The sequence below is a fragment of the Anabas testudineus genome, chromosome 16 (genome assembly GCF_900324465.2).
Source record: "Anabas testudineus chromosome 16, fAnaTes1.2, whole genome shotgun sequence".
Lineage (NCBI taxonomy): Eukaryota > Metazoa > Chordata > Actinopteri > Anabantiformes > Anabantidae > Anabas > Anabas testudineus.
Window position 1 is genome coordinate 9,790,724 of NC_046625.1, and position 25,474 is coordinate 9,816,197.

General features: G+C 40.0%; 4 protein-coding genes across 10 annotated transcripts; 2 read left to right on the forward strand and 2 right to left on the reverse strand.

Annotated features, from left to right (window-relative positions):
- Positions 1–2,382: 2,382 nt before the first annotated feature.
- Positions 2,383–13,767, forward strand: epn1 (epsin 1). 4 transcript variants are annotated; one of them, XM_026370904.1, is made up of 13 exons: positions 2,383–2,448; positions 5,951–6,111; positions 6,385–6,483; positions 6,827–6,985; positions 7,294–7,422; positions 7,696–7,816; positions 7,979–8,136; positions 8,293–8,364; positions 9,163–9,246; positions 9,793–10,072; positions 10,731–10,895; positions 11,123–11,365; positions 12,007–13,767. In XM_026370904.1, exons 3-13 carry the CDS (start codon positions 6,415–6,417, stop codon positions 12,471–12,473), a joined length of 1,947 nt encoding a protein of 648 aa, XP_026226689.1. In that variant the 5' UTR covers positions 2,383–2,448; positions 5,951–6,111; positions 6,385–6,414; the 3' UTR covers positions 12,474–13,767. The 4 variants fall into 4 exon arrangements, with proteins under 4 accessions (XP_026226689.1, XP_026226690.1, XP_026226692.1 ...); XM_026370905.1 differs by having other exon boundaries at positions 5,951–6,104; XM_026370907.1 differs by lacking the exon at positions 8,293–8,364.
- foxj2 (forkhead box J2) lies at positions 13,575–18,546 on the reverse strand. 2 transcript variants are annotated; one of them, XM_026370909.1, is made up of 11 exons: positions 18,303–18,546; positions 17,668–18,014; positions 17,472–17,546; positions 17,264–17,356; positions 16,803–16,961; positions 16,231–16,717; positions 15,988–16,122; positions 15,793–15,894; positions 15,252–15,356; positions 15,018–15,113; positions 13,575–14,453 (listed from the first exon to the last, which is right to left on the reverse strand). In XM_026370909.1, exons 2-11 carry the CDS (start codon positions 17,986–17,988, stop codon positions 14,341–14,343), a joined length of 1,686 nt encoding a protein of 561 aa, XP_026226694.1. In that variant the 5' UTR covers positions 17,989–18,014; positions 18,303–18,546; the 3' UTR covers positions 13,575–14,340. The 2 variants fall into 2 exon arrangements, with proteins under 2 accessions (XP_026226694.1, XP_026226693.1); XM_026370908.1 differs by having other exon boundaries at positions 15,018–15,356.
- Positions 18,547–18,773: 227 nt separating this feature from the next.
- isoc2 (isochorismatase domain containing 2) lies at positions 18,774–20,984 on the reverse strand. Of its 3 annotated transcripts, none has more exons than XM_026373385.1 (7): positions 20,870–20,984; positions 20,487–20,564; positions 20,181–20,305; positions 19,885–20,097; positions 19,550–19,620; positions 19,351–19,468; positions 18,774–18,938 (listed from the first exon to the last, which is right to left on the reverse strand). In XM_026373385.1, coding segments are annotated over exons 2-7 (594 nt in total). In that variant the 5' UTR covers positions 20,488–20,564; positions 20,870–20,984; the 3' UTR covers positions 18,774–18,872. The 3 variants fall into 3 exon arrangements, with proteins under 3 accessions (XP_026229170.1, XP_026229169.1, XP_026229171.1); XM_026373384.1 differs by having other exon boundaries at positions 20,738–20,878; XM_026373386.1 differs by lacking the exon at positions 20,870–20,984 and adding an exon at positions 20,786–20,804.
- Positions 20,887–24,615, forward strand: atg12 (ATG12 autophagy related 12 homolog (S. cerevisiae)). Its single transcript, XM_026373387.1, has 4 exons — positions 20,887–21,012; positions 23,474–23,610; positions 23,723–23,785; positions 24,432–24,615. The coding sequence occupies exons 1-4, from the start codon at positions 20,919–20,921 to the stop codon at positions 24,489–24,491; spliced, it is 354 nt and encodes a 117-aa protein (XP_026229172.1). The 5' UTR covers positions 20,887–20,918; the 3' UTR covers positions 24,492–24,615.
- The last annotated feature ends 859 nt before the right edge of the window (positions 24,616–25,474 follow it).

Sequence of the window (25,474 nt, forward strand, 5' to 3'; positions counted from 1 at the left end):
AGCAGCTCTGTTTGCCACTTATCACCAGCTGCAGGTCAGACCATTTCTCCAGCACCCAGGGATTTAATACCCTCCTCCTCTTTCTGTCCACTCAGATAGATTTCCTCTGGTACTACATACTACACAACTATCATTGTCACTGTCTTGGCAGTGTGTTATGTAACACAAACACTGGCTGCTATCACAACGGCCTTTCCCTGCTCAGGTTACTACAACTCCTGTGCTGCAGCTGACCACAGCCAATATATACTCCATGTTTATACTTTGCACCATAGGGTCCTTTGGCCCCTGCTGTGACAACCAGCTTCACTACTCCATCACCAAAACACAATTTTATAGCTTTCAGTGAGCTGATGCCAAGATCAGTCACTTTTCATTCACAAATGCAATTCACAAGTACCTACTCTAATATTTACTTTAAGTACAAAAGTACTTCATTAAGAAATCGAGATCTCTGGGCATCAATGTGAGTTACTAATTAAAAAAAGGGTTTTTAAACACTACTGAACTGCGAATCATTATTTATATTGTCTTTCTTCTATATTTTTGAGGGGTTTACTACAGGATAGTGTTTATATTCTTACAAGAGATGTTCTATTCTTCCATCTCTTCACATTTAGATATAATGTATACAGTATATTGCATCAACATATTGCATTAGTGTAGAAGTCGTATTAATCGTCATTAGTACAGATCAAAAAACTTTCTGTTCCTTAGTGTTTGTTGTAACAATGGTGGAATAAAGGAAATACAAGAGATTTTAAAAGAGGATGAAGCACTTCACAGCTCCATCAGTCTGGAAATTCATCAGTTTACAATGTGTGAACTTCTATTGATAATCCAGACACTGCAAGAAGCAATAAAAAGCAGATATAAGAATTAAGAATAAGAATAAGAATAATTTATCCAATTCACAATATCTGTTTCTCAGTGAAGACTGTTGGGAATAAAATCTCACACTGAGACACAATCAAAATCATATAATGGATGACTATAGTTTTATAATGGTAATGAAACATCATCATCATCTTTTTGGATTTTAATAGCTGATTTTGAATGTGTCTAAGTCATATCCATAAGTCCATTTGGACACCTTTTAAACATGTACATCACTTTTTTTTTCTGTCAGTCCACATATTGATTTTTTGAAATTATAAGAACAGACACTGACTTACTTTAATTTACCAGCAAAACAAACTTGACTTTATGTTTTCACAGTGAATAGAAATGTGAGTAGGACCAGTGAGTAAAGCAAATACAGTATAAACTTTATCTGTGACATAACAGTGGAAGAACACCTGTTACAATAAAGTAAATGCTTGTTCGCACTTTCATTTTTAGTTTTCTTCACAAGCTTAGTGTTTCCAAAGCAGTGCGACAATCCATTACAGTTATATAGTTTGCTTTCTTTAGGCTCCTTGTCCCTGAAGAGAAGCTAAAGATATAAGGATAAAGAGATACAGGATGAAAGCCGAGTGTGTAACACACATACAACATGCCATCTGTTACTGTGTTGTTCTGATCTACAGGGCTTATCGTGTATTATTTATGGTTCCACAGGCAAGCAAATCTGAATGGTACTGTTCTGGTTTGAGTAGATGCTCAAGTTAGTTCAAGGTTGCCTCTTTGTGGACAGTGTGGGTTATAGCTTTACAGTACAGCATAGCAACCATAAACAAGCACAGCACTGGGTGAATTACCAATAACTGAAATGTAAATTGGTCTTACTTTGTAAGATCAGAGGTGAAATTCATGTTTTTTGGTTTTGCAGGTCTAAACATATATATGGGCTCCTGCAGATGTGGTTTCAAACACACTAAAGAGCTTGCTCATATTTTTCCCTGAGGCTCCCACAGGATAACTTTTCCTTGATGAGCAAATATAATGACTCCCTATTGAGTAAAATATTAAATTGATTCAAGTTTTGTAAACTGTAACTATTAATGATGAAACATATTAGCTATGTGAGTATGGGTAACTATAAAACTGTGTTGGGTGGGTTCAGTGACGGTGATAATGTTTCTTACTGATTGTCAGCATCATTTAAACAATTATCCATCTTCCCTCTTAATTATGTCTCTGTTATGGTTGTCAGATTACACAGGTAAATTACAAATATTAGCAATGAATTTAATTATTTTATTCTCTACTACAGGAGGAAGTGATTTGTTCCCTTAACAATCTAAATAACTAAATAGGAACATAACAACACATTAAAAACACAGTAAAAAAAAAAAAAACTGGGGAGGCTTTTAACATCAATAATAATCGTTCTGTTTAACGTTATATTTGGGTTTTAAACCTGGATGTTAAAAAGGTAAATTAATTATTCACCAGTCTTTTACTACCACCCCAGGAAAACAAAGCTACAGGGGGTGCGGTCTTTCCTGTAGCTGAGAACGGAAGCGGAAATTCGGCCATCTCCTCGCACATTCAAGCTACAACAGGGTCAGTACACAATTTATTCCAATATAAATTGTCAGCTGCTGTCAACAGATTTTTGTCACTTTATCTTGTTAGTTGAATGCGTATGTTAGGCATTACCCCGAAGCCGGACGTGTCCTTGTTAGAGCTTGTACGGTCCAGCAGTCCTGTTGTCAGTAGCGAACTAGCATCAGCTAGCTAGCTCACTGCTACCTTGCTAGCTGGCTAAGCTTTCCTAGCAGTAGAGCAGCAAGTGATTTCTTTTATCAGTCAAGCTGGCAGGTCACCTTAACACTTCTTTCTAGTCTGGTGTGATTCGGTGTCGTGACAGAAACCTCACCTTTTGTTTGAGGATAGTTTGTCTGCTCACTTGCACGTAGCTACACCTTTCTGTACCCCTGCTCATACTTTTCCCAGACTTTGCCCAAACCTGATGGCAAACTGCTAATGTGCAACTGTGTCGGTGTAAGGCTAAGTGGTTAACGTAAGCTAACAGAACCAAGTGACAGCTAGCATTTAACATTTGTTTGGGAATCTAGCTTTACAAATTTCTCGTAAATTTGTCTGATCTGGTGGAACCCTTATGACACAGGCTGTATAACGTGAAGGTACTCATTAACTCTGTGTCTAGACTCATTATTGTAACGTTACGTGTGTAACTCCCAGTGTAAGTTAACGATTGCTGGTTAGCTAGCATCACTAACGTTGGGCTGTTCGCCTGCTAGCACTAAGTTAGCTAGCCTTCGCTATCTTGGTAGATGTGACAGCCTTGATATGGACTGTTAAGGGAGTTAACTTCTTGATCGGACTGTTTAACATCAGCTGCATGCAAAGAATAGGAGAAATAAGTTAGCTTAGGTTTAACGTTGTAAACTTGTAACTTAAAGCTACTTTATAGCTGAGGTGCTAACTGGGATTAACCACAACTGGTCATAAACATTATAATCATCTACTTCAGATAACTGACATTAACGTTATGCCTGTTAAAGTGCATAATTTATTTTCATCATATGTGTCAGAGCAACAGAATTTGAACGTTAAAGAAAGACAGATTATTTTTCCTCATGGTTGCCAAAAATTGGTGAGTTCAAGAGACAAGGAGAAGTTAGTGAAACATGTACAAACGTCATGTTGTGTCTCTTATCAAAGATTAGTTGGCGTGTCTGAACTTTGGTACAGAGATTCAGGAGACTCTGAACTGACCTGTGTTGCCTTATGTTAAGTTATGCAACATGGTCTCATATTTGTCCAACCTACAAGTCAGCTATATGTGTCAGACTTATTTGAATCACTTTAAAAGTATTCAGGTGTGCTAAGTACTTTAAAAACCGCAACAAATAGTCAAATACATTAACACATAGTATAAAATACATAGTTCATGTCAATAAACAGTTTTATTTGAGTTGTTCAAAACACTATGTTGCTTATAATTATTTTTTCTGCTTATTATTAATATTATAAAAGTCCAAAGTACACTGTTGTTGTCATAAAAACACACCCATATATAGCTGATGATTTGAGTTTGAGTCATATTTGAAGAATAGCTTCTCAAGGGTAAACATTTGGTTACTTTAGTCTTTTAGGAAAGTTAACTAAATATGTTTAAAGCCTGACTGTTTAAAGATATTTCCTTGGGGTTGGGAATTGTTGTGATGAAATAACTGACATTTCACTGATAATGAATTGATTGTTAATTTCAATCAATTCATTATCATAGTGTCCCATAATGTCTAGAATTTAAAATAAGCTCAAGTTTAAATGTTCATGGTAGTGAGATCAGCCTGTGTATATTCCTGTCACTGTTCAATCTGAGTGCAGTATGCGTCTGGGACTGTTAGAATGTGGGTTAAATGAGAGACTAGCACTGTTCATTTTGTTGCCTACCAGTATTTAATTCCCCTGGTTTGAGGGAAACATTCACACAGTGGCTGGGAACAGTTTATCATCTTCAGTGGTAAAGAGATTGTAGCTTCTTCCCCTTGTTTCTAGACAGATGGAAGTTGAGGGAGTGGTCAAGCTCTACAGTTTGAGATTATATTGGATTCCCTTTGTTTAACTTGCTCCAACAACGTGCCCCCTTTCTCTTTGTTGCATCTGCAACAATCACAGATCAAATATGTGTTTAGTCTTAGTCAGAGGTAGAATAATGATCAAGGTAGAATAATGGGTGAAGGGTTATGGATAGCAAAAATGGGACTGTAGGTGATTTGGTCAGTCTAGATGTATCAGTTTCAAAAGGCTTTTTTATTCATCTTGCATAGTTCAGGTGCTTTGTGACATGCATTGGTCCAATGTATCTGTTTAGTGAATGCAGATTGTGACAGTGAAAGGCGGCATCTGGTCAGCAACAATGTTCAGTCTGCTGTGTAAGCAATGCAAACAATGCTCTGTAGGTACTGAGGGATCCAATACTGTGCAACAAAATCATTTTCCAAATATCATTACACCGCCACCACCATCAGAAGGATGACTTTGTTACATACAGACATACATACATAACATAAACCAAAATGTACTGCACCAGACAATGTGTTTCCCACTGAATAATCTATATTTTCTGATAACATGATCAATCTGCACCCAACTTTTAATTAATAGCTGACAGGACCAACTTTGCATGGCTCGTTACTGCTAGAGACTATACTATAGAATTGTATGAGAAATGTCCTTGCATGTAGTGTTTTCTATTCCTATTGGAATAAAGTGTTCCTATTGGTATACTTTTGGCCTCTCTATGAACATAAACTTCTCTGCTTCATATTATTTATTAGACACACTCTTGGTCACGCAATAAACCACTCAGAGCAAACTCTCAATCTTTGTTAGTTCTACTGCAGTTTATAGCCTGGTAATGAGTTCAAAATATTGGTTTATGGTACTGACACTCTTAACGATAAGGGGCATTATGAGCAGAAATGGAGGAAATGGATAAATGTTGTTATGCAGAATTCAAATTACTTTTCTGTTGAGAAATATAGTATTTATTTATTTATTACATCTTCTCTCCAGTGGAAAGCTATGTTGCCCAAGTGTTTTTAAACTGTGAAAGTAATTAGTGTTTTGTGAATGAGTTTGAGGTGCTAAAATGTGTACTGCGAAGCACATGGCTCATTCTTGAAACATCTCAGGTAAATATGAAACCCACTGCTACAGTTTAGGTTTGTCACATTATTTATTAGTTATTTTTGAATTATGAAAATTAACACAAACATTTTTTCCTGTTGGTTCAGAAATATTCTGTGCATAGTACTTATTCTACAGAAATTAAAATGGATTTTATTATACTTTCTTAAGCTGTTTTATTTTGTGTGTCTAAGCATATAACTAATATGTTGTACCTATGATAATCAACCATGTGTAGATCAGCAACAAATCATGTGATTTTTGTTGCTGAATATCGTCTTTGTTCTAATTTATAATGGTTACTTTTGATTAGTTCTTGCATAAGCTTGTCTGTTGTTATGTAGCAATACTCTCAGGTCAGTATGAATTTATTTATAATATCAATCTCAATCTTGCTCCATAGTTTTCATCTCTCTACGCCTGTGGTTTTGCGACCCAATGTTGCCACGGGAAGAAACAGACAAACTGAGATATAGCACTCCGTGAATGAGTGGCACACAAGACAGAAAAACAAAAAGTCACCGAGAGGAGAGAGCCTTTTTCTGCACCATTCTTGTGTAAGAGGTGTGCATGACTCTCATTCTCCATCTTTAGATGCCAGCACTACTTTAAAATCAGTTTCTGGTATAGATGTCATTATTTACACTGATTGTTCCCACTCTGACATTCTGAATTTTGTTTGGGTTTGTGTTTTTCTACCTCTTATATCTCTCTTATTTTAGTTGTACTAACTCATATTAATTTGTATCTGTTGGAAATGAAACAGATCCTTGACCTGTGTCAGTTTGTATTGTATGAACTCTGTTTTAAAGCTCTTCTTCTCCATCTCCTGTTCAGATTGCAGAGCTTGAAGGTCTGACCGTTGCCATGTCGACCTCATCGCTACGGCGACAAGTAAAGAACATCGTCCACAACTATTCAGAGGCTGAAATCAAGGTTGTGTATTCTTGTTTTTTCTTCCTCTTCCCTTTATTTTCACACCCACATCTACCATATTTCCACAACTGAAGTGTAGTCCATGTATCCCAGCAGCAAACATCACACTGTGTAGCTGCTGATAATCTGGTATTTCTTTGAAGCAGAAGCAGAGCTTTTTTTTTCCCCCCTTCTTTCCACTTGTTATGCCAAGTGTGAGCTAATCGTATTCTATTATTGATTCATTATTTTGCCTCTCTTCAGTTTCTTAAATGTGTTTGCGTTGCAGTTCAAAATGATTCATATCACTGACAGTTTGGATAGAATGTGGTTCAAGTTTGTCCCCTGATATGTTGTTTTCCAGGTTAGAGAGGCAACGTCCAATGACCCATGGGGCCCCAGCAGCTCTCTGATGTCAGAGATTGCAGATCTGACCTACAATGTTGTTGCCTTCTCTGAAATCATGAGCATGGTGTGGAAGCGCCTCAATGACCATGGCAAGAACTGGAGACATGTGTACAAGGTGTGTGTGTGTGTGTATTTGTGTGGTCAAGTTAGGAATAAATGATATGACAACATCACACCACATTCTTATGATACATAAGTAGTATAATGTAATACCAGTATGTTCTCTCATGCATTTGTGGTGATTGTGGTTCGGTACCCAACACATATGTCCAACTGTTTTTGTACAAGACATTGAAGTTTCTCTTGGTGTTTATGTGTGTTCCTCAATTATAAGTCACTTGAATCTAATTAAGGTATATGTTAACTGCTTTAATATCTGTGTTACTGCATTGGTATACAGACTTTTTTTTGTATTTTCACCAGGCTATGACTCTTATGGAGTACCTGATAAAGACGGGTTCAGAACGTGTTGCCCAACAATGCAGAGAAAACATATATGCTGTCCAGACCCTCAAGGATTTCCAGTACATTGACAGGGACGGAAAAGACCAGGTACACAAAGCTGAATAGAAACTTTAAGTGATTAGTAAGGACCACCAGGCAAATTGTTCAACATTTTGCTTGTCAAGGACAGTTTAAAATGACTTTTTGATCTCTTGTGCAAAAGTGCGAAACCAAGTATAAATATTTTTGTTATTTTATTGGTCACTGAAACTGTGTATGTAACAAACAACAAAAGGGTGTACACTGTGACATGTACAAATGCAACTCATTGTTTGTAATTTCTAATTTCCAGCATATGATTATGTTCTTTTATTTTTCCAGGGGGTAAATGTGCGAGAGAAAGCCAAACAACTGGTGACACTGTTAAAAGATGAAGAGAGACTAAGAGAGGAGAGGATCCACGCCCTCAAAACCAAAGAGAAGATGGCACAGACCTCCAGTGGTGAGATGACAACTCATAGTAGATTCAGTTTGTACCTAATATTGCAGTATTACAGTTTGAAAGGAGCATGCTCACAAGAACATAAGAGACCTTTAGTTCTGAGTAGATAATAACCTAACATAAGTTCTCATCAGTGTTTATGCATATTTGCCTTCCATGTAGCTTCCTCCGCTCCCTCAGCCCCCAGTCTGGGAGGCAGCCTGTCACTGGGCTCCCACTCTGGAGGGGCAGACCCAGAGCAGGCGTGGCCACAAAGCTCTGGAGAGGAAGACCTGCAGCTCCAGTTGGCTTTAGCCATGAGTAAAGAAGAGGCAGAACAGGTAACACAAAACTGTTTACTGGAGACTCGCAGATCTAGGTTACTGCTAACTATAACTAACTATTGCAGCACTTTTATACACAGAGGAAAATTACTGATATTATTCACTACATACACCTAGCTTTGCTCTCACCATGTAACCCCTGAACTCCCCCAGCCTAGCACGGACCCTCTGGAGGAAGCAGAGCTCCGCTATGCTCTCACACTCAGCAAAGAGATTCACCAAAAGGTCAGGGGCAGAGAGTGTGCCCAGCTGACTGGCCAGCCAGTCATCGCCTATCTATCTTTCTGTCAATTGGCATTTCTCAAATATATTTTGATTAATCCAGAAAATGAAATGATGCTCATTTTTGTCATGTGTCATTTTCCTCGAAATTTGCAACAGATGTGTGCTTTTCATATTCTCATGAACACGAGAATAAAATTGTGAGCATCCAAAGAATCAATTTACCGTAATTTAATTGTTGAATTTGCATGGGATTGGCAAAAATATGTCACTACTGATCTAATTAAGCCTGAGTGGTTTGCAAGCACTGATGATTCTTTCCTCCTCTTACCCTCTTACCTCTTATAGCATGCATTCAGTTACAGTGTTGATTTGAAATTCACTCTTTTCCCTACCTGTTACAGATATCTTCTGGTTTCAATGAGTGTAAATGTGTTTACTTTGTAAGTAGTTACAGTCCTGCACCTACTGCACTTGACTGGTTTAATCTATAAACCAGTGCTTGGTTTGTAGGGAATAATGCCATTGTTAATTAGTGACATCAAACAACACTGATAATAAGTCAGTTGTATAGGAGAGACGGCATGTTTCCTCAAGGTTTAGTCTGTGTTTGATAGTCAGTCCTCTTCATCATGAGGTCAGTTATTCCTCAGTGTGTTGTTGCTGGCGATTTACATCATATCTGTATCTAAACTATGCTGCAGCGGTTCTACAGTTTTATTGTAGAACATCTTGTGACACTAGTTCTGAATTAGCCTACCCTCTCTTTGAAATAGAAATCACATTGTGTGTGATTGGCAGGAGGAACGGCTACGCAGAGGTGATGATCTGAGACTGCAGATGGCCATCGAGGAGAGCAAGAGAGAGAAACCGAAGCCAGAGGAGGTGTGTGCATATGTGTTGTGTCACTGGACTAGCAATACAAGCTTTAGCCATATCGGTCTGTCTCATTGCTCTCGCATTTGAACCTGTGCACCTAAGCTTTTGTGTTTACCATTATTTGAAATTTAATTATTACAAAGTTTTAAATGATGATGATAATAAATACATAACATTAGCTATGGTCAGTTAAATAACATAGTATTTTTATATTTATATAACAAGATAATTTATGTGATAAATCATATCTTTCATGTCTTCAGAACAACCATAAAGACTTCCATCTCATGTGTGGCTCTAAAGTAGCATTTCTATTGGGTTGAGGTCTGGACTCTGACTTGGCCACTCCAAAAGACAATAAACACAGTTCTATTACACTGTACAGACAAGGAACTGAGAATTTGTCACAAGCTCGCTCAGATGTTTTTTTTTGTTGTTGTTGTTGTCTTGGTATTACTTTGTATTTCCTTGTATTTCTCAGTTTTCTATAGTTCCTCTGTAAACACTTAAAACTAATCTCAGCATGTGGGGTAAATATGTTCTCCGTTACAGAGCGCGCTGATGGAGCTGAGTGCTGTGGACCCCTGGGGAGCCCCAGCTGCTGCTACTGTGGGCTCTGCTGGCCCCTCTCCTCCACCCACAGTTCCTGTTCCTGCTGCCTCGGGGCCGTGGGGTCCAGCCCCCGCAGACCCATGGGGTGTGGCATCGCCCGCATCCCCTACAACTTCTGACCCCTGGGGTGGGGGAGCTCCACCCAATATAGCCCCTCCACCAGACCCCTGGGGAGAGACATCCAACAGAGTTAACAACGTTGATCCCTGGGGAAGCTCAGGTAAGCGGCTAAAACACTGGTCACCTATTAACTCAGCCGTCCATCATGTTGGTGAAAATGTCCTCACGAGTCAGTATCTAAAGAACACCACATGGTGTCTGGCTCTGTGGATGAAAAAGGATCTGAAGACGTCATCCTTTACTCTTCTTCACTCCACTTTTCCATTTCCTGTCTTCATAAGAGCCCTGTTACATCTTCTGTCCTGTCACTTTGTTGTCGTATCTTCTCATCCACTCACGTGCTTTCAGTTTGTAATGATGAAAGCAAGCATGCTAAATCCATTCGCCCTCTGTCTAAAGGGATTTTTATCCTCTTGTTTCTGCTCAGGACTGACTGTGGCTGTGTCTCAACCAGAGCTCTCTCTTCTCTTACCTGTCTGTGTCTTTTTAATGTATAAAGTAGCTTTTTATTATCTCTCCTTTACCTCCACTGAACTTCAGATATTGATTTGGTGAAAGTAAGATGGCAGACATCATTAAACACAGAAAATGCCTTCACCTATCTTCGCTTGTTCAGTCAGTGTTATTGGAGAGGTCAACGAGAGAAACACCACTGTTGGAGCCCAGCCAACCTTCCTGCTCCCTCCTTTTTGTGAATTTGACCTGTAAGGTGTTGTGTTAACCCTCCCCTCCCCTGCATCTCCTCCCCTCCCGTGTAGCTGTGACACCCCCCAGTGCCGACCCCTGGGGTACCCCCGTGCCTCCCAGCACTTCCTCCTCGGGGGGGCCAGTAGATCCGTGGGCAAGGGACGGGCCTGTCCCTGCCACTGACTCTATCACCTCCGACCTCTGGAGTGGCACCGCCAAACACACTAATGGCACAGGTACATTCACACTTAAACTACATGGACTGACAAACAGTGAGGTATTTGTACATTTTCAGAGTTTGGACATTCAGGCACAGATTTATCAAGTGCATGCATGTGGAACAGTTGTCTTGTCCTACATCTCACCCTCATCCAGTATGTGTTGTAATGCAGTTTCATATTGTTCTTTATTTGTGAACATTTTTCTTTCAGTGTCTGATTTGCCTTTTAAATTCTTCTCCTAGGAGAACCAGAAAGACGAGGCTCCTCAACAACAGGCGCTGACAGTACAGGCTCACCTGTGCCATTCGACCTGTCATCTCTTGGTTCCTCACTTCCTGTTCGAAAGACACCCGAGTCCTTCCTCGGCCCCAATGCAGCACTGGTGGATCTTGATTCTCTTGTGTCATCGAAACCAAAACCCAAACAGCCGCCTCCTCCTTCCATCTCTTCCTCTTCAGCGCACAACCCCTTCCTTCAGAACACAGGTTAGTTAGAGCTGTTGGATTAACTGTATAACTTAGCTGCATAAGGAATGACTAAAGCTGAAAAGCGAGCTCTGTCTTTCCCTTTATTCCCTAAGATCCCATGAGTTGTGTTAATATTTAAGTCGATTAAAAGCAGCTGGCTAAATATTATATATCACATTTAATTTCACGAACCACAATTTACTACCACTAACTCAGGGGTATGTAGAGAGTTTGGCTTCAAAGGATGTGGTTCTTCTGAACACTCCACATCAAATACAGTTAACCTCCACCAACAATGTTGGAGGTTCTGTGGTGAACTGAAGGCATTAGACTTTACAATTTAGAAAAAAGCTGAAGTTATCCATTAAAAGGTAAATTGCAAACTGGATGACAGTTGGCTCCAAAGTGGGTGTGATGTCTGTGAACCATGCTTCCAAAAATCAGCCCGGGGCAGATGAGAAGTCACATTACTCTTTTCCTGTATGTATACTTGGATTTCCAGTAACCAGGTTTCTTGAGTGCATGTAAACGCACTGATTGAGATGAGCTGGGGTGACTTTGAGTATGTAAAAATGTCAAGACCTTAATACAAGAGTGAGATAACCTATAATTCTAATATTTGTTGTCTGTATTAAGTAATTTTCGCCTATGACCCTCAGGCTCATCTCCTGCTCCTGGCATGGCAGTGACTCCAGGCAGCACCATCTCCAGTAGGGGCGTTTCTCCAACACCGGCCTCTTCCAATCCGTTTGGCATTGCCCCACCCATGACCTCCATCTCACCTCAGCCCTCATCTCTCGGCTTGAGTGCCCTCCGCACTAGTCCTGTGCCTCCCAATCCCATGCTGGGCATGGTGCAACCAGGAATGGGCATGGGGCCAGTGAGTGTGGGTATGGGGGCTCCAGGGATGGGCCTAGGCATGATGCAGCCCAGCCCTATGGGTATGCCCTACAGCGGGCTCTCACCTATGGCACCCCCAGGCTCTGCTCTGTTGGGGCCGGGGGTTGCAGCACCTCCTCAGTTGATTTTGGGTGGGCCCACTGGAACAGGAGGAGTGATGGGGGCAGGAGGATCAGTGGGAGGTGGAGGAACGACAGGAGCAAGCACCAACCCTTTTCTTCTTTGAGGAAGTGTCACCACGGTTTTGCTCACCTGTTTAAACCTCTTCTGTCATACCTGCTGCCCCCCTCATTCATCTCCCCTAAAACACAATTTGTGTCCAAAAAGAAAAATGTCTACATCTCTATATTTAAAGAAAAAAATATACAAAAAATCAAAAATTCAGTTTATCTTTTCCTTCAAAAGCATTATTTCATTTCAGAATAAATCTCCACATTTCGTTCCTTTTATTTCACTATAGGTTATTTTTGGGCGGTAAATGCAGATCTATTTATTTTGTTTTAATCCTGGTCTGTTCTGTATTGTTTTTTTCATGTTTTTTTCCAGTCCTGTCTGTGATGAAGGTAAGTCTGTGAGAACAGGAGGCTTTTTCAATAGTATCACTTGACTCTGTTCTAATATTACTGCACTGGGAGAGAGAGGGAGAGGGAGAGGGGACATAGCCACTAACAAACTGAACAGAGAAACTGTTGTACCTGCCTCTTCCTCTGTTCTCCCTCTAGAAGGAAGACAAACACTGAATCACTTAAATGAAATGAGTGCATGAAGGATTTAATGAACTCCAGATGTGGACTGAAAAACCAGCTTTAACATTTCAGGCACAATGTGGTCAAATTGTTTCAACTATTTCACTTTTTAATTTAATTTAATGTTAAAATATAATTTATTTTCTTTCCAATTTTTTGGGAACATATGAACAAAGTAAATTTAAACATGATGATGCCACTTAAATCATATGCTTATTTTCTTTTTCTTATTTTCTTTCTTCCTTATTATTGTAGAAAACTAAAGAGAGCTCTGACATCTGTGGTCTGATGGGGAACTTGACGCGATGTTGATTGTGTGTGTGTGTGTGTGTGTGTGCGTGCGCGTGTGAATGAAAGTTTGAATGCTCATTTGTGAGTGTTCAAGGATGCAGTAGTGCAAATGCTTGTGTCTGTGTATATGTATCAATATCTGTCTCCATTTTTCCAGTGTCTGGTCTTATTTCAGTGACCGAGAAAGAAATGAAATGACATCTTTTATTTTTGATTTCAAAAATTGTCACTTGTATTAATACTATGTACTGTTGGGATTTCAAATGAGGTATTAGGAGGGTCACACATCCTTTTTTTTTTTTTTTTCTTTCTTCACACCACTTTTGTTAATCAGAAGCATTAGTTGTTGTTTTTCTTCTTCCCAATGCCACATTTCATATGGGAACCCTGGTGCACAGGTGTCCCAGAGCACCACTGTCCTTGTGTTTCATCCTATTTTCCTCTGGGGAGGGAGATCTACTGACGCTTCTTTCAAAAAATAAAGAAAAATAAAAAAGGACAATTATTTCAGTGAATGAAAGGAAAAAAACAGGGACATGCTCCATGCTGTTATTTTAATTTAGTTTGATGAATTTATTATTTTATATCAACAAGAAAAAAATATCTCTTTTATGGGGTAAGGTTGAATTTTGTGTGGTGTTGACCGTGAACATTCACATTTGAAAAGTAAAATGGAAAAAAAAATCAAAAGAAATTTATGAAATAAAACAAAAACACAGGATGTTTATAGCCCGTGTTTTTCTTCACTGCTACAGAGTTCAATAATGTGAGGATGATAAATGTATGTTGTTTGTAGGTTTATAAACATGTTCACCAATCTAACAGATAACAACACCTTGTCAATTACAACAAAAGATAAGCTAAACAAAATGTTTTACAGCATATGAATTTGAATACAGGTAAGAAAATCTATTTCAGGCTTGACATACTGCAGTCATGTCCCACGCTTTCAGAGAAGCTTCAAGACGGACAACAGGGAGGCAGCTCTGCGTACAGTTTAGTAAAAATGGCTGCGAACAGTCTCATTTGAAAGGTTTTCCGCACAGACGATGAAGGTCAAATGATCAGAGAATCCCAGTCGAAGTCATCCTGGATCTCCTCACTGTTGCTGTGCAGGTTCTTTAATGGAGGCCGCTGTCGTGGTGTCGCAGACTGAGGCTGCATCCCAGCTGAAACAGAAAGAGAAACCTGGGCTAAGCTGTGTATAAGTAACAGGAAGAGAAACTATTAAAGGTTTTTATTTCTAGTAACTTCTGCTTTATAACAGTCTGACGGTTATTTATTTTTATAGTTATCTTAATGACATCTGCAGCTATTATTTTGGGAAATGGCTCAAAGGATACTTTTGTTGTTTTCAGGTTTAGCTTTAGATAGCTACATACCTCTATAGTAACTGCTGTTATCCATGGTGGCTGAGTAGAGACCCTCTTCTAAAATGATTTTATGCGTGTCACAGAGATCCCGAGTAAAAATGCATTGAGTTGAGCTGAAGCCAACACAAGACTTGCCTTGTTTATTTGCTACTGGTGTACTGTATAAGCCTCAGAAAAACCAGAAAATTTTTTACACCAAATAAAGACTGTACATTCTGTCCTGCTCCATTATTGACATTAAAATCTACAGGCTGCATGGCCATGGGAGTACCGTTTTAAGACAGACCTGGAAAAAAATATGAACCTATCCTTCAACTAACAATGCTGGAAAGTAACAACTTTTTAAACCCAAACTCTTACCGGGGTTGTTTGCAGGCTGTGTTAGCTGTGGTCTTTGAGAGCCCTCCTGCATGTGCGGGGCCCTCCGGGGTGGCTGTGCTCCGTTGGTGGGAGATACTATTGGAGAGTAAGGGAAAGGTGAGGGGTGAGTGAGGCTGGCGAGGGTAGGCGTTTGATTGGAGGTGAATGGTGGGACTTGTAAGGAGTGAGGTGGCCCAAGGGCTAATGGGGAGTTATTCCCAGAGGTGATCATGCCTTTCTGAGTGAAGAAGCGGTTCAGAGAGTCACAGAGGGAGGTGAAGAGTGCCGGGTCCAGGGCCCAGTCGCAGAGCTCCGCTTGCCGCATGCTCTCCAGCAGGTCTGGACAGAAACATTCAGGGACATGCAGCGATATAATAATGAGTAAAAGCATCATCTGTATTTTACTGAGAGCTTTGGCTCATTCCTCTGTTGTATCACTGTTTGATGGTGAATGGTTTGTTACACTAGCTGTAAAACAAACAAAGGGCCAGTTTAACCAACTGACAAGTGATGGTGTTGATTTTATCTGCTGAAGTTAACATAATCTAAAACTATAATAGTGAAAAAATAAAAACATGTAATGAAAAAATTTGATTATCAGTCCAGAAGACAAAGATATTAATTTTACTGTAAGAGACACACACTCGGAGACAAATATCTCAAAACATCAGCAAATGAATCCCAAACTGCCTCAGAGACCAAGTGAGGACATAAATGATTTTGTGACATGGGTGAAGTGACCTATTTAAACAAGACCGGGAGAAACAGCACAGACCTGGGTGACTAGAGAGGTCTATGTTTGCCCAGTCTAGACTGCTGGCAATGCGGAAGCTCTCCTTCAGGGAATCTGGGTTACTGAACCAGTCAGGTGGCACCGCTAGAGTGTAAGGGAGGAAGAGACCTTTAGAAAGAGTGTACGTCCTTGTACTTTTCAGATATTTCTAGGTTTATAAGGTTATATGAGACTCACTGTATTGTGAAATGCGCTCTGTCTCAGTAGGATGTGCAACCGGTGCAGGTGCAGGGTGAGGAGACATCGGTAGCAGAGTTGGAGTGTGTAGTGGAGTAGTGTCGGTAATTGGAACAGACAGAGGAGTAACATCCGCTAAGATAAAAAAAAATCCATAAGTTATTCATCATTCATGCTTATGTGTAGTGTATAATTCATGGAGCTACTGCACACAAACCACACCTGTACACACATAGGACTTACACTGTGAGCCTCCCCTCTCACGCATAGTCTTGACGAGAGACTTGAAAGATGCATACAAGTCTGGTAGGTTTAGCTCATCAAAGGTGAAACGCAGTGGAGCATCAGAGTTTAATGGGAAAACAGGAGGCGCGGCAACAGATGGGGGGACAACAGATACGGAAGAATTAGTGGGTCCTGTTGCACTGCACATAGGCACAGGGACTGTGTTAGGAGTGCTGGAGAAAGTGGATGTGGGCCCTGAACTACTGGGATAAGAGGGAGCACCATCAGAGAAAGAGGAAGCAGCCGGAGAAGCTGCAGACATATTGATGGCAGAAAGAGGCGTAGTCGAAGGGGTGGGCATTGAATAGTTAGGAACAGGTGGGTGAGGAGATGGAAAAGAATTGATGGAGGACATGGCAGAATCTGGGAGCCCTGCTGAAGGAGAGACAGATGGATGAGGGACGGGGAGACTGGAGACGGGGCTTGGCAAATAGGGAGACGGTTGCTGTCGAAGTAAAAGACAAGATGTCATATTAGGTGCAGTTTAATTAAGAAGAACGCTGAACAACAAAGCAAGGAAGAAACTCTACCTTGCATGGAGGTGGGGCTAGAGAGGCAGGTTGGGGTGAGTGTTGTGGGATGGTTCCGAGATGCTCTGGGTTTAGAAGCTGGGGGTCTATGTGAGGGGCTGGGTGGGGGTGATGAGGGGAGGGTCCTCTCTCTGTTTGTGTTCCAGTCAGTTCTGTAACCTGTAGCAGAACATTACTGTTATACTCAAGTATACAGTATAACTCAGGTGCAGTCTAGTGAAATGATGAATCCTGAATACATGATGTAAAGTACTAGGCCAGTAACCGTGTCCAGCCCAACACAATATGAGTGAAAGTACCGTTGCAATGAGGTCTACAAAGTACATTGTTTCTGTATTTTTCCTCATACTGTGAGCACCACCAAAATTTAGCTTGTTTGATTTCTTTACGCTTCGGAGTGAAATTTCAACAATATACCATAGGTTTGATGGATAACAAGTGAATGTGTGTGTGAAACGCACCTCCTGCGTCTCCTCTTCCTCCTCTGGATAGGGACGTTTAGGTGCCCTCAGCTGACTCACCTCTGCAGGTCCATCCATTGTCCAGTAGGAACCCTTGAACGACAACACCGTCAAGTTGTTATTCTACATTGTGAAGCAATGATTTCCCCGTCTGACATGGTACAAAGTCTGACGGGCTTAAAGCGTCATGACATAAAATGTAAATCACCTTGCCAGGGTCGTTCTGTGGCCGAGGAACTTTCCTGAAGCATTTATTTAGAGACAGATTATGGCGAATAGAGTTCTGTCAACAAAACAAAGTTACAGGATGAAATAATTCAGTTACTGATCAAACCAAACACTTTAAACATGTTTACATTATCAACAAGGTTAATACTGTTCTAGCTCAGCTGTAATCTATGTACCTTCCATCCACGGCCTGCTCGGCTGTAGTAAGGGAAAGTGTCACTGATCCAGGTGTATATATCATTCAAACTTAACTTCCTCTCAGGGGAGGCCGTTATTGCCATGGCTATGAGAGTGGCATAGCTGTGAGGGGGCTTTCCTTTAGAGTTAGAAGGGGAGGGATCCGGCACAGAGGGTAGAAAGTCTACTCTCTCCTTCCCTCTGTCTTTCTTCTTGTCCCTGTCCCCTCCTCCTCTCTCTTTCCCCGAGCGCAGACTGCTGATTCCCAGCTGAGGCAGCCAGTCAATGCTGGTGAGACTGGAGTCCAAGTCAGAGGACATTATGTCTCTTTTTCTCTGTCCACGTTCTGAGGGATCAGAGACAGAAACAGCATATCAACTTTGCCTTCTGTATACTTTGCATACTGAGAAATGCCATAGTAGATTCCATTGTGCCTGTAATGTAATACTGTGAGCCGTTCTGGTGCTGCACTTCCAGCCAGCGTCAACTACAAACCAGTAAGTTAAGACACAAGACACTTCTTGCTACTCTGGAAACCACCCACTGACAGACTTTGCATGAATGTGTTTACTCATAAGAATGTCAATTCCACCTACAATTTCCAATTTCTTAAGAAGAAGTGTGACTTGCTTACCTTTCTGTAGTCACTCGAGGCCCAAGGCCTTAAAAAGTGTTAATATTTGATGTTGTCATCAGCTGTGCACAAACTGGTGACCGTCCTCCTCTTCAGATCTCTCTCTTCGGCATGTTGATCCCCACTCACATCAAATCGTACCCTTGGCTGGTAAAACTTTGTAACTTTTCAGAAATATATACAATAAGTTATCGGAAAGCTTCCTTTTTCTCTCCCTCCCTCTCTCCTTCCCCTCCCTTTACCAGAATGATGTCACTCACTCCTCCCTTGCTGTGACATCAATCCTTACGCCTGCCCCTGTGAGCTGGTCACACCCATAATACATTCTTGGTCCCACCTCTTCAGCCTTTCACCTCTTAAAGGAGTTTCTGCAGCTAAGAGCTTAATAAAGTTTAATCTAGTGTTTTAATATTCTACACACAACACACAAGGGTGAGGTTTAGAGACATAAACACAGAAACACACCAGGGAAAAATTAAAGTCGCAGCATCACTTTATTGAAGCACTTTTTTAGTATGTTGGAGGCATTGAAATCCTGTACAATATCTATGAAACAGAATGATAATCTCCCTACAGAGCGCTGAAGAAGGCAAGGAGGCCGGTGTCAGGAGACGGGTGGGCCAAGAGCTTCTGGATCTGTCAAAAAAAGTATATGTTAAAAGTTACTAAGACTGGCAATGTACTAAATAAAGAATATGATACATACATATGATAAAATATGTTTGCAAGGACTTTTTTTTTTCAATTCAATCATTTTATCGTGCAATTTTTGGTAGTTTACAAGATGTAGTCCACAGACTAGAGATTTATGTTTTTCATATGATAGATAACTAATATCTGGGGTTTTGGACTGAGTCTGTAACTTAGACACAGTGTAACTGCATTTTTTTTTTTATTTCCAGATTATTGATAAATAAGTAAAGTCAGTAGATTTGAAGCCCTATTTCTGAATACACACTCAATTTATTTTTCCTTTGGTTATACTGTCAGGCTTGTATTTATAACACATAGAAACAAACAAAAGTATGTCAGTGCAACAGAACCGCACCTCTTTGAAGTTGGGGTGTTTGGCGTCTTGAACCAGCTGCAGAAGAACAGCCTCTGTGGTGGTGAGGTAAGCGCCGCTCTGTTTCAGTCGGGACAGAGCAAACAAACGGTCTGTCTGGCTGTGGAGAAAGACACAAACATCTGTAGTAACACATACTGCACTTTAAGCGTTCATACTTATTGCTGTTGACAATAGTTACCTTCGGGATGAGACAGCATCAGCCACAATATGAACCTCTATTCCCTTTTCAAGCAGGTCAAATGTTGTGCACTGGGCAAAAAACAGAGCAAAGGTAAAAAGGAGAAATGTTTTTCCACTAAACTCATGATTCAAGTTCTGTGGTGCACCAGGATAAAATATCTATTATAATGTCAGTACATAATAACATTTATTACAAAATAAAAGTATAACATGCACAACAAACATCATAATTAGTAGAAGACAAACATCACTCTGGCAGAATAGTACAGTATTTAATACTTGCAATACTGTTATTTTACCAGCTTAACTGCAAAAACAATGACGTGATCTTACTGCAATACAGGCATGTGTCTCTATTCCACATAGTATAGCCTGTTTCCGGTTCCCAAGGTCCTTCAGTGCCTTCTCCACCTCCTCTGTGATCATGGTGAATGACGTTTTGGCATGAGCCGTCAGGTCTGCTGCTCCCAGCTCTGGTACTGTGGGACCCAAGCCTTTGGGGTACTGCTCTGTCAAAATTGGAGGGATGCCCAGAACACGACTGGCCTGGGAGACAGAGGAGAGAGCATGCAGATTTAATCTGCTATGACAGATAACAAGAAAGATGTATGATGGTGAGTATTTCCAACCTGGAGCAATCTGGATGCATTGCTGACGATGTTGGTGAACTGGAAGATATTGGGTCTGAACTTCTCCTGCATGTCACACAGGAATAGCACTGAATCTTTGATGGACAACCTTCCAATGTTTGCCACTGCAAGGGAGCAGACACATGAACAGACACATGAGATGTGGACAATAACACATGGAGAATGATGCAATGAGTGTCAGTTTGCTATATATTTCGAAGACTATCTGGTAAACCTTTACTTTCTGTCTTGATAACAATGAGACCAAGCATTATCGTAGCATAATATTTAAATGGACAAACTCACTCTGGTTGAATTGAGTGGGTCTGTAAAGTTACAAAGTTGAACTGTCAGCTCCAAGTGTTGTTTCCCATATGACGCCGCCTGTGAAGTAGAAAATTTCAGAATGTTTACCTTCTTTCTTAGTGACAGAGGAAGAATGCATTTAAAATTGGTCTAATCATATATCACAAAATTAACCATAACCAATATCTGAATCCGTTTGGTAAAAATTATGTTAGCAGCAGAAATATTTCAAAGTCAAAATGATAGCAAACCTAGCATGAAGCTAAGAAGACATAAGTTCAAGTATGTGTTCGACAGACCCTCCCAGGAGCGCGTTGACCAATAGGATTACGTGCCGTGGGATTGACGTTACTTTGAGCCAATAGAAACTCGCGTTTGTTTACCCTCATGTGGGTGGGAACCACAAGCTAGCTAATCCACAGTCACTGGAAGATGTCTGACAATGCAGAGTCCCCAACAGAATCGCAAAAAGAGGAATCACAGCCACCGTCAGACGATTCCGCGACAAATGAGGAGAAGAAAAAAAGTAAGAGAAGTAATATATCGAAATTAACTTAATGCTCTGTTAGTGAATCATGGCAGTCTGTGTACGAGAACTGTTTCTAATGCTAAAGAAAACAATTCCGGGTGTGTGACGTATTAAGAGATTTTGGCCAATAGGAAAGGCGGAGTGACTTGTTTTAGCCAATAAACATTTAGCATTTTAACACGTGGTACTACCGGTTTGAGGAAAGACTGACGATAATGCTAATACTTACTAGATCAAAAGCTCTTTTCGGTGTTAAAGGATACATCATTTTACAGAGAATGTGTGTCTTTCAGTATTTTATCAAGTATATTTTGCTGTAATGCCAATACCAACGTCATGTATTGAGCAGAAGTCAAAGTTACGAAGTCTAAACTAACGAGTTCAAGTTAGCTCTTAACTATCACGGTCCACTTTACTGACAGTATTCACGTTTCATATTTTGATTTGACATTAAGGAAAATATAAAATAATGAAACTAACTTTATTTTATCTTTTGAATAATTGTTTGTGTGTTATACTCTTCTAATTCATTATCTGCCTCCACTCAGTAGTATCCACAGTAGAAGTTGTAGTTGTAGAAAAATACATTGATACCTGCATATTTGCTTAAAGTACCTACTTGCACCTGCATTTATTAAATATTTATGTACTGCTTATGAATGCTAAATTAGGGACTTTGGAAACTTTAAACATATTTATTCAAATTAAATAATAATAATAATTAGTCATTAAATTGACAGAACTGAATCTTAAAGCAAACAACAAACAACAGAGGGTGTTTCATGTGTGTTCACACTGGAGAATGCTGTCACAATTATACCAATAATGCAGTGCTTGGAATTTTGCAAGCCTCTTACACGTCTTATGACTCACAAGTATAAACTAAAACAGATCACACAAGTTCTAACAAAAATAGGTTATCCTTAAACAGTTGTCCTTTTTACTATTGTGGGAAATTATCCAATCTTAAATGTTTGGTACAAAAGTATGTGAACATCCAGGATTATTGGTTAGTTTTAAAAGTTAAATTGCTGTGTTTCAGTTAATAGGATGAAAATCAGATAATGAGAGGCCATGTCCTGTTTAAAAAAGAGAAATCTGAATCTTCACTATAAATGTCTGACTAGGTTTGTAGGAGTGTGTCATGGCTTAAACAAAGGAAATTTCTAAAGACCTTAGAACAGGAATCCAGGCTGTACAATGTTACAGCCTGGATGTTAACCAGGCTGTAAAAGATTACAAATTAGTTTCTATAGAATGTGGATTCAACTAACCAACTTTCAGGCATATTGTGTATAAGCGGGGAACATTCAGCACTTCTACTGACTTCCACCAAAAGGGTTGATCAACAATGGGAAAGGTGTGTTTGAGTCTGTGATGTCACAGGGAACACCACAATGATGTCTAGAAAAGTAAAAGCCTCTCTGGAAGTGATTAATATCAGTGTTCATGAGTTTAACATCAGGTAAACACTGAGCAACAATGGGGCGCCTGGCAAAATTGTAAGGCGGAAGCAACTATTCTCCAAAAATAACACTGCTGCTCGTTTACAGTTTGCTCAAGGCCATGTGGATAAACAGAAGGCTATTTAAGATTGTTCTGTGGACCGATGAGACCAAAGTAGAACTTTTTGGCATAAACGAAAAACATTTGGCGACACTTGGCGTTGCAGCAGCCATATCCTTAGGCAGTCTGTGAAACATGATGGCACTATGATATCTAAGTTGTACAAGTAACTCGTACAGGAAAATGTTAAGGTATCCACCCATGAACTAAAGCTCAACAGAAAGCAGCAAGGCAACAACCCTAAACACACAAGCAGTTCAACCAAAGAATGGTTAAAGCAGAGGGAATGTAATTTTTTAGGGGGGTAGAGTCCTGGATTCAATTCTATCCAAATGCTTATACAGTATATATATTATATTTATAATAGCAGTAAAAAAGAATGCAGTTCAGACAAGGAAGCCAATGAACATCACTGAGTTGAAGCTGTTATATAAGAGGGAATGGGTTAACATCCCTCCTAAACAATGTACACATAAATATAAAGAATGGGTTTCATGTTGCCCATTCCCCTACCCGTTACCCACATGTTACAGGTTATATTAATGCAGAAGCAGCGATAATTCACAAATACTTATGTCTTTCCACACATACAGTATAACAGATGAATAAAAACCAATTAGGTAATTAAATGACCTGAAATACATATTAGAATAGATTAAAATGAATAGTAGTTTAACAAATTGTGTAAAAGCCTTTAAGATGTTACTGTGGCACTGGCTCTTTATGAAAACACATACTTCTGCAATCATCTCTGTAATGCATGCCGTACCACAGTGGATATGCATCAGTGCATTTAACAAGCACTTCTGCAGAAATGTTCCTGAACAGTTCAAGTTTAGATTTGCCAGAACAGTCTGGCAGCAGTTTCACTTTTATTTTCTCTACTTTGTAGTTGATGTGCTGCTGAAAGCAGTGGGAGACACTCCTATCATGAAAACAAAGAAGTGGGCAGTGGACAGGGGAAGGACGGTACAGTCCCTAGCACAGTTCATCTCTCGCTTCCTCAAGCTGGACGCCGGTGAACAGCTGGTGAGAGATAAACTTATAGTACCTACTGGCTTGTCCATTTCCCCAAATCATTACCAGCTTTAGATTCTTTAAGTCCTTACACATAACTATGTCTTTTTTTTTTCTTTTTCAGTTCATCTATGTTAACCAGTCTTTTGCCCCCTCTCCAGATCAAGAAGTAGGGGTCCTCTTTGATGTGAGTACATGTCAATGCTCCATAGCTGTAGTTTGCTCTGCATTTTTTAGTAATTTACAAATGTAAAATTACTTTGAGAGAGAACTGTTTGTCCCAAGTTTAAAATGCCAATATTGTATAATCTGTATTTGCATAACTCCAGCTCCTGTGAATCGCAGACAAACATTTGGCTAAAACATATTAAAAAGCCACACGTAGAGACACATTTGGGAAAATAACCCCCTAGCCTATAATGAAATAGTACAATAGTAATTTGTGTAATTGGGTCCAGTCCATAGAGGAACTCTGACCAGCAGAGGGGGCAGTAAGTTGAAAGCCGTTGTGACTCATGCTGAAATCCTCTGCTACTATTTAATTTCTTGATAAGTAACAGTAAAGACCTCAAAATTCAAATGGACATTCACAGTGGACATTTCACCGTCTCGCTGTTCTCAGTACGCAGGTCGGTGTCTCATCAGTTCTCACTTCTGTGTTTTTCTTTGTATTTATTTATTTATTGTTTATTTTTAGAGCTGGCAAAGATAGTTAACATTCATTTTGTATAATGTTATTTTGGAACTATACTCCTGGTCACAGCTCTCTGTTTCTATTTCATTTAACATTTACCCTTATGGCTTTTCTCCCCCTCCCTTTATGTCTTTTTCAGTGTTTTGGCAGTGATGGCAAGCTGGTTCTACATTACTGTAAATCTCAAGCCTGGGGTTAAACTGCTGTCTATAACTCCATATTTGACCATCACCTTCTAAGGGTCATCCTCCAAACATATACACAATGTTGTTTTCTTTGCCATTTGTTTTCTTTCTATTTTTATGTACATAAATATTGTAAATAAATTATTGTGAATAATTCAAAGCTCTTTCCTCTTCCTTTTTTTTAAGGCATTATACTTGGCACCCAAAAATAAACGCTTAGCGGGCACAGGATTTGGCTTTGAACAGTGCTCAGTGCTTGTGCTGATTAGGGGAAAAGCAAAAGAAAGAGCCCTTTCATTTGTTCATAAGATGATTCGCAGTTTCATCCACTCGCTTAGTGTCACGATTGTGTTGCCATGTTGTGCGAGTTTGAATAGTGACAAAGATTTTGGGAGGTTGAGAAGGAACCACCTCAGAAAAGGGACAGACACAGGAAGAGAGGGAGCACTACAGGAACAGATGGACTTAGAGGGATTACATGATTCAGGATGGGTTTGTGACATAAATTCCCAAGAAAGACAGAAAGAGAGTACAGTGCTGTGGAGACAGACACTCAGTTGCTCCATCAGCCTTGCATCTTCATCTGACTATTGGCCAGGAGGATTAAAGGGGGGAGTGCATCTGGAGAGGTAAGGGTCACTGATGCTCATCCTGGAGGAGGAACACTGCTGACAAATACAGAGGGCAAAGACGAAGAGGGTTGTGACACAGAATCTGTTCACGGTGCAGCAACTAAAATCAAGTTCTTAAGGAGCTTTTTGATTAAACGCTCTTGAATGAGTCCAAAGTAACAGAGGACTGTAGACCCGCAGGACTGAGGACAGACAAGTGGCAACTGGACGTGTTTTTCTACTGTGGTAGTTACCTAATGTTTGACCTGAAGTTCTACAGGGACAAGGAAGGGTCTTTGGTAGGTAATTATTCAAACACTAAAATATTTAGCTAAATTAATCAGCTGCAATTTAGATATCTACCAATTTCATAATTTTTTTAAGAT

Excerpts from the sequence above, each read along its gene's own strand:
- epn1 (XM_026370904.1), top strand. The coding sequence starts at position 6,415 with ATGTCGACCTCATCGCTACGGCGACAAGTAAAGAACATCGTCCACAAC. Across the intron at positions 7,817-7,978 it reads GATGGCACAGACCTCCAGTG|CTTCCTCCGCTCCCTCAGCC; the intron begins GTGAGATGACAA and ends CCTTCCATGTAG. Across the intron at positions 11,366-12,006 it reads CCCCTTCCTTCAGAACACAG|GCTCATCTCCTGCTCCTGGC; the intron begins GTTAGTTAGAGC and ends TATGACCCTCAG.
- atg12 (XM_026373387.1), top strand. The coding sequence starts at position 20,919 with ATGTCTGACAATGCAGAGTCCCCAACAGAATCGCAAAAAGAGGAATCA. Across the intron at positions 21,013-23,473 it reads AAATGAGGAGAAGAAAAAAA|TTGATGTGCTGCTGAAAGCA; the intron begins GTAAGAGAAGTA and ends TCTACTTTGTAG. Across the intron at positions 23,611-23,722 it reads TGGACGCCGGTGAACAGCTG|TTCATCTATGTTAACCAGTC; the intron begins GTGAGAGATAAA and ends TTTCTTTTTCAG.
- isoc2 (XM_026373385.1), bottom strand. Across the intron at positions 20,098-20,180 it reads ATGCATCCAGATTGCTCCAG|GCCAGTCGTGTTCTGGGCAT; the intron begins GTTGGAAATACT and ends TCTGTCTCCCAG. Across the intron at positions 19,621-19,884 it reads AGACACATGCCTGTATTGCA|TGCACAACATTTGACCTGCT; the intron begins GTAAGATCACGT and ends TTTTTTGCCCAG.
- foxj2 (XM_026370908.1), bottom strand. The coding sequence starts at position 17,988 with ATGTCCTCTGACTTGGACTCCAGTCTCACCAGCATTGACTGGCTGCCT. Across the intron at positions 16,962-17,263 it reads AGGAAGAGGAGACGCAGGAG|GTTACAGAACTGACTGGAAC; the intron begins GTGCGTTTCACA and ends GTTCTGCTACAG. Across the intron at positions 16,123-16,230 it reads TGAGAGGGGAGGCTCACAGT|CGGATGTTACTCCTCTGTCT; the intron begins GTAAGTCCTATG and ends TTTTTATCTTAG.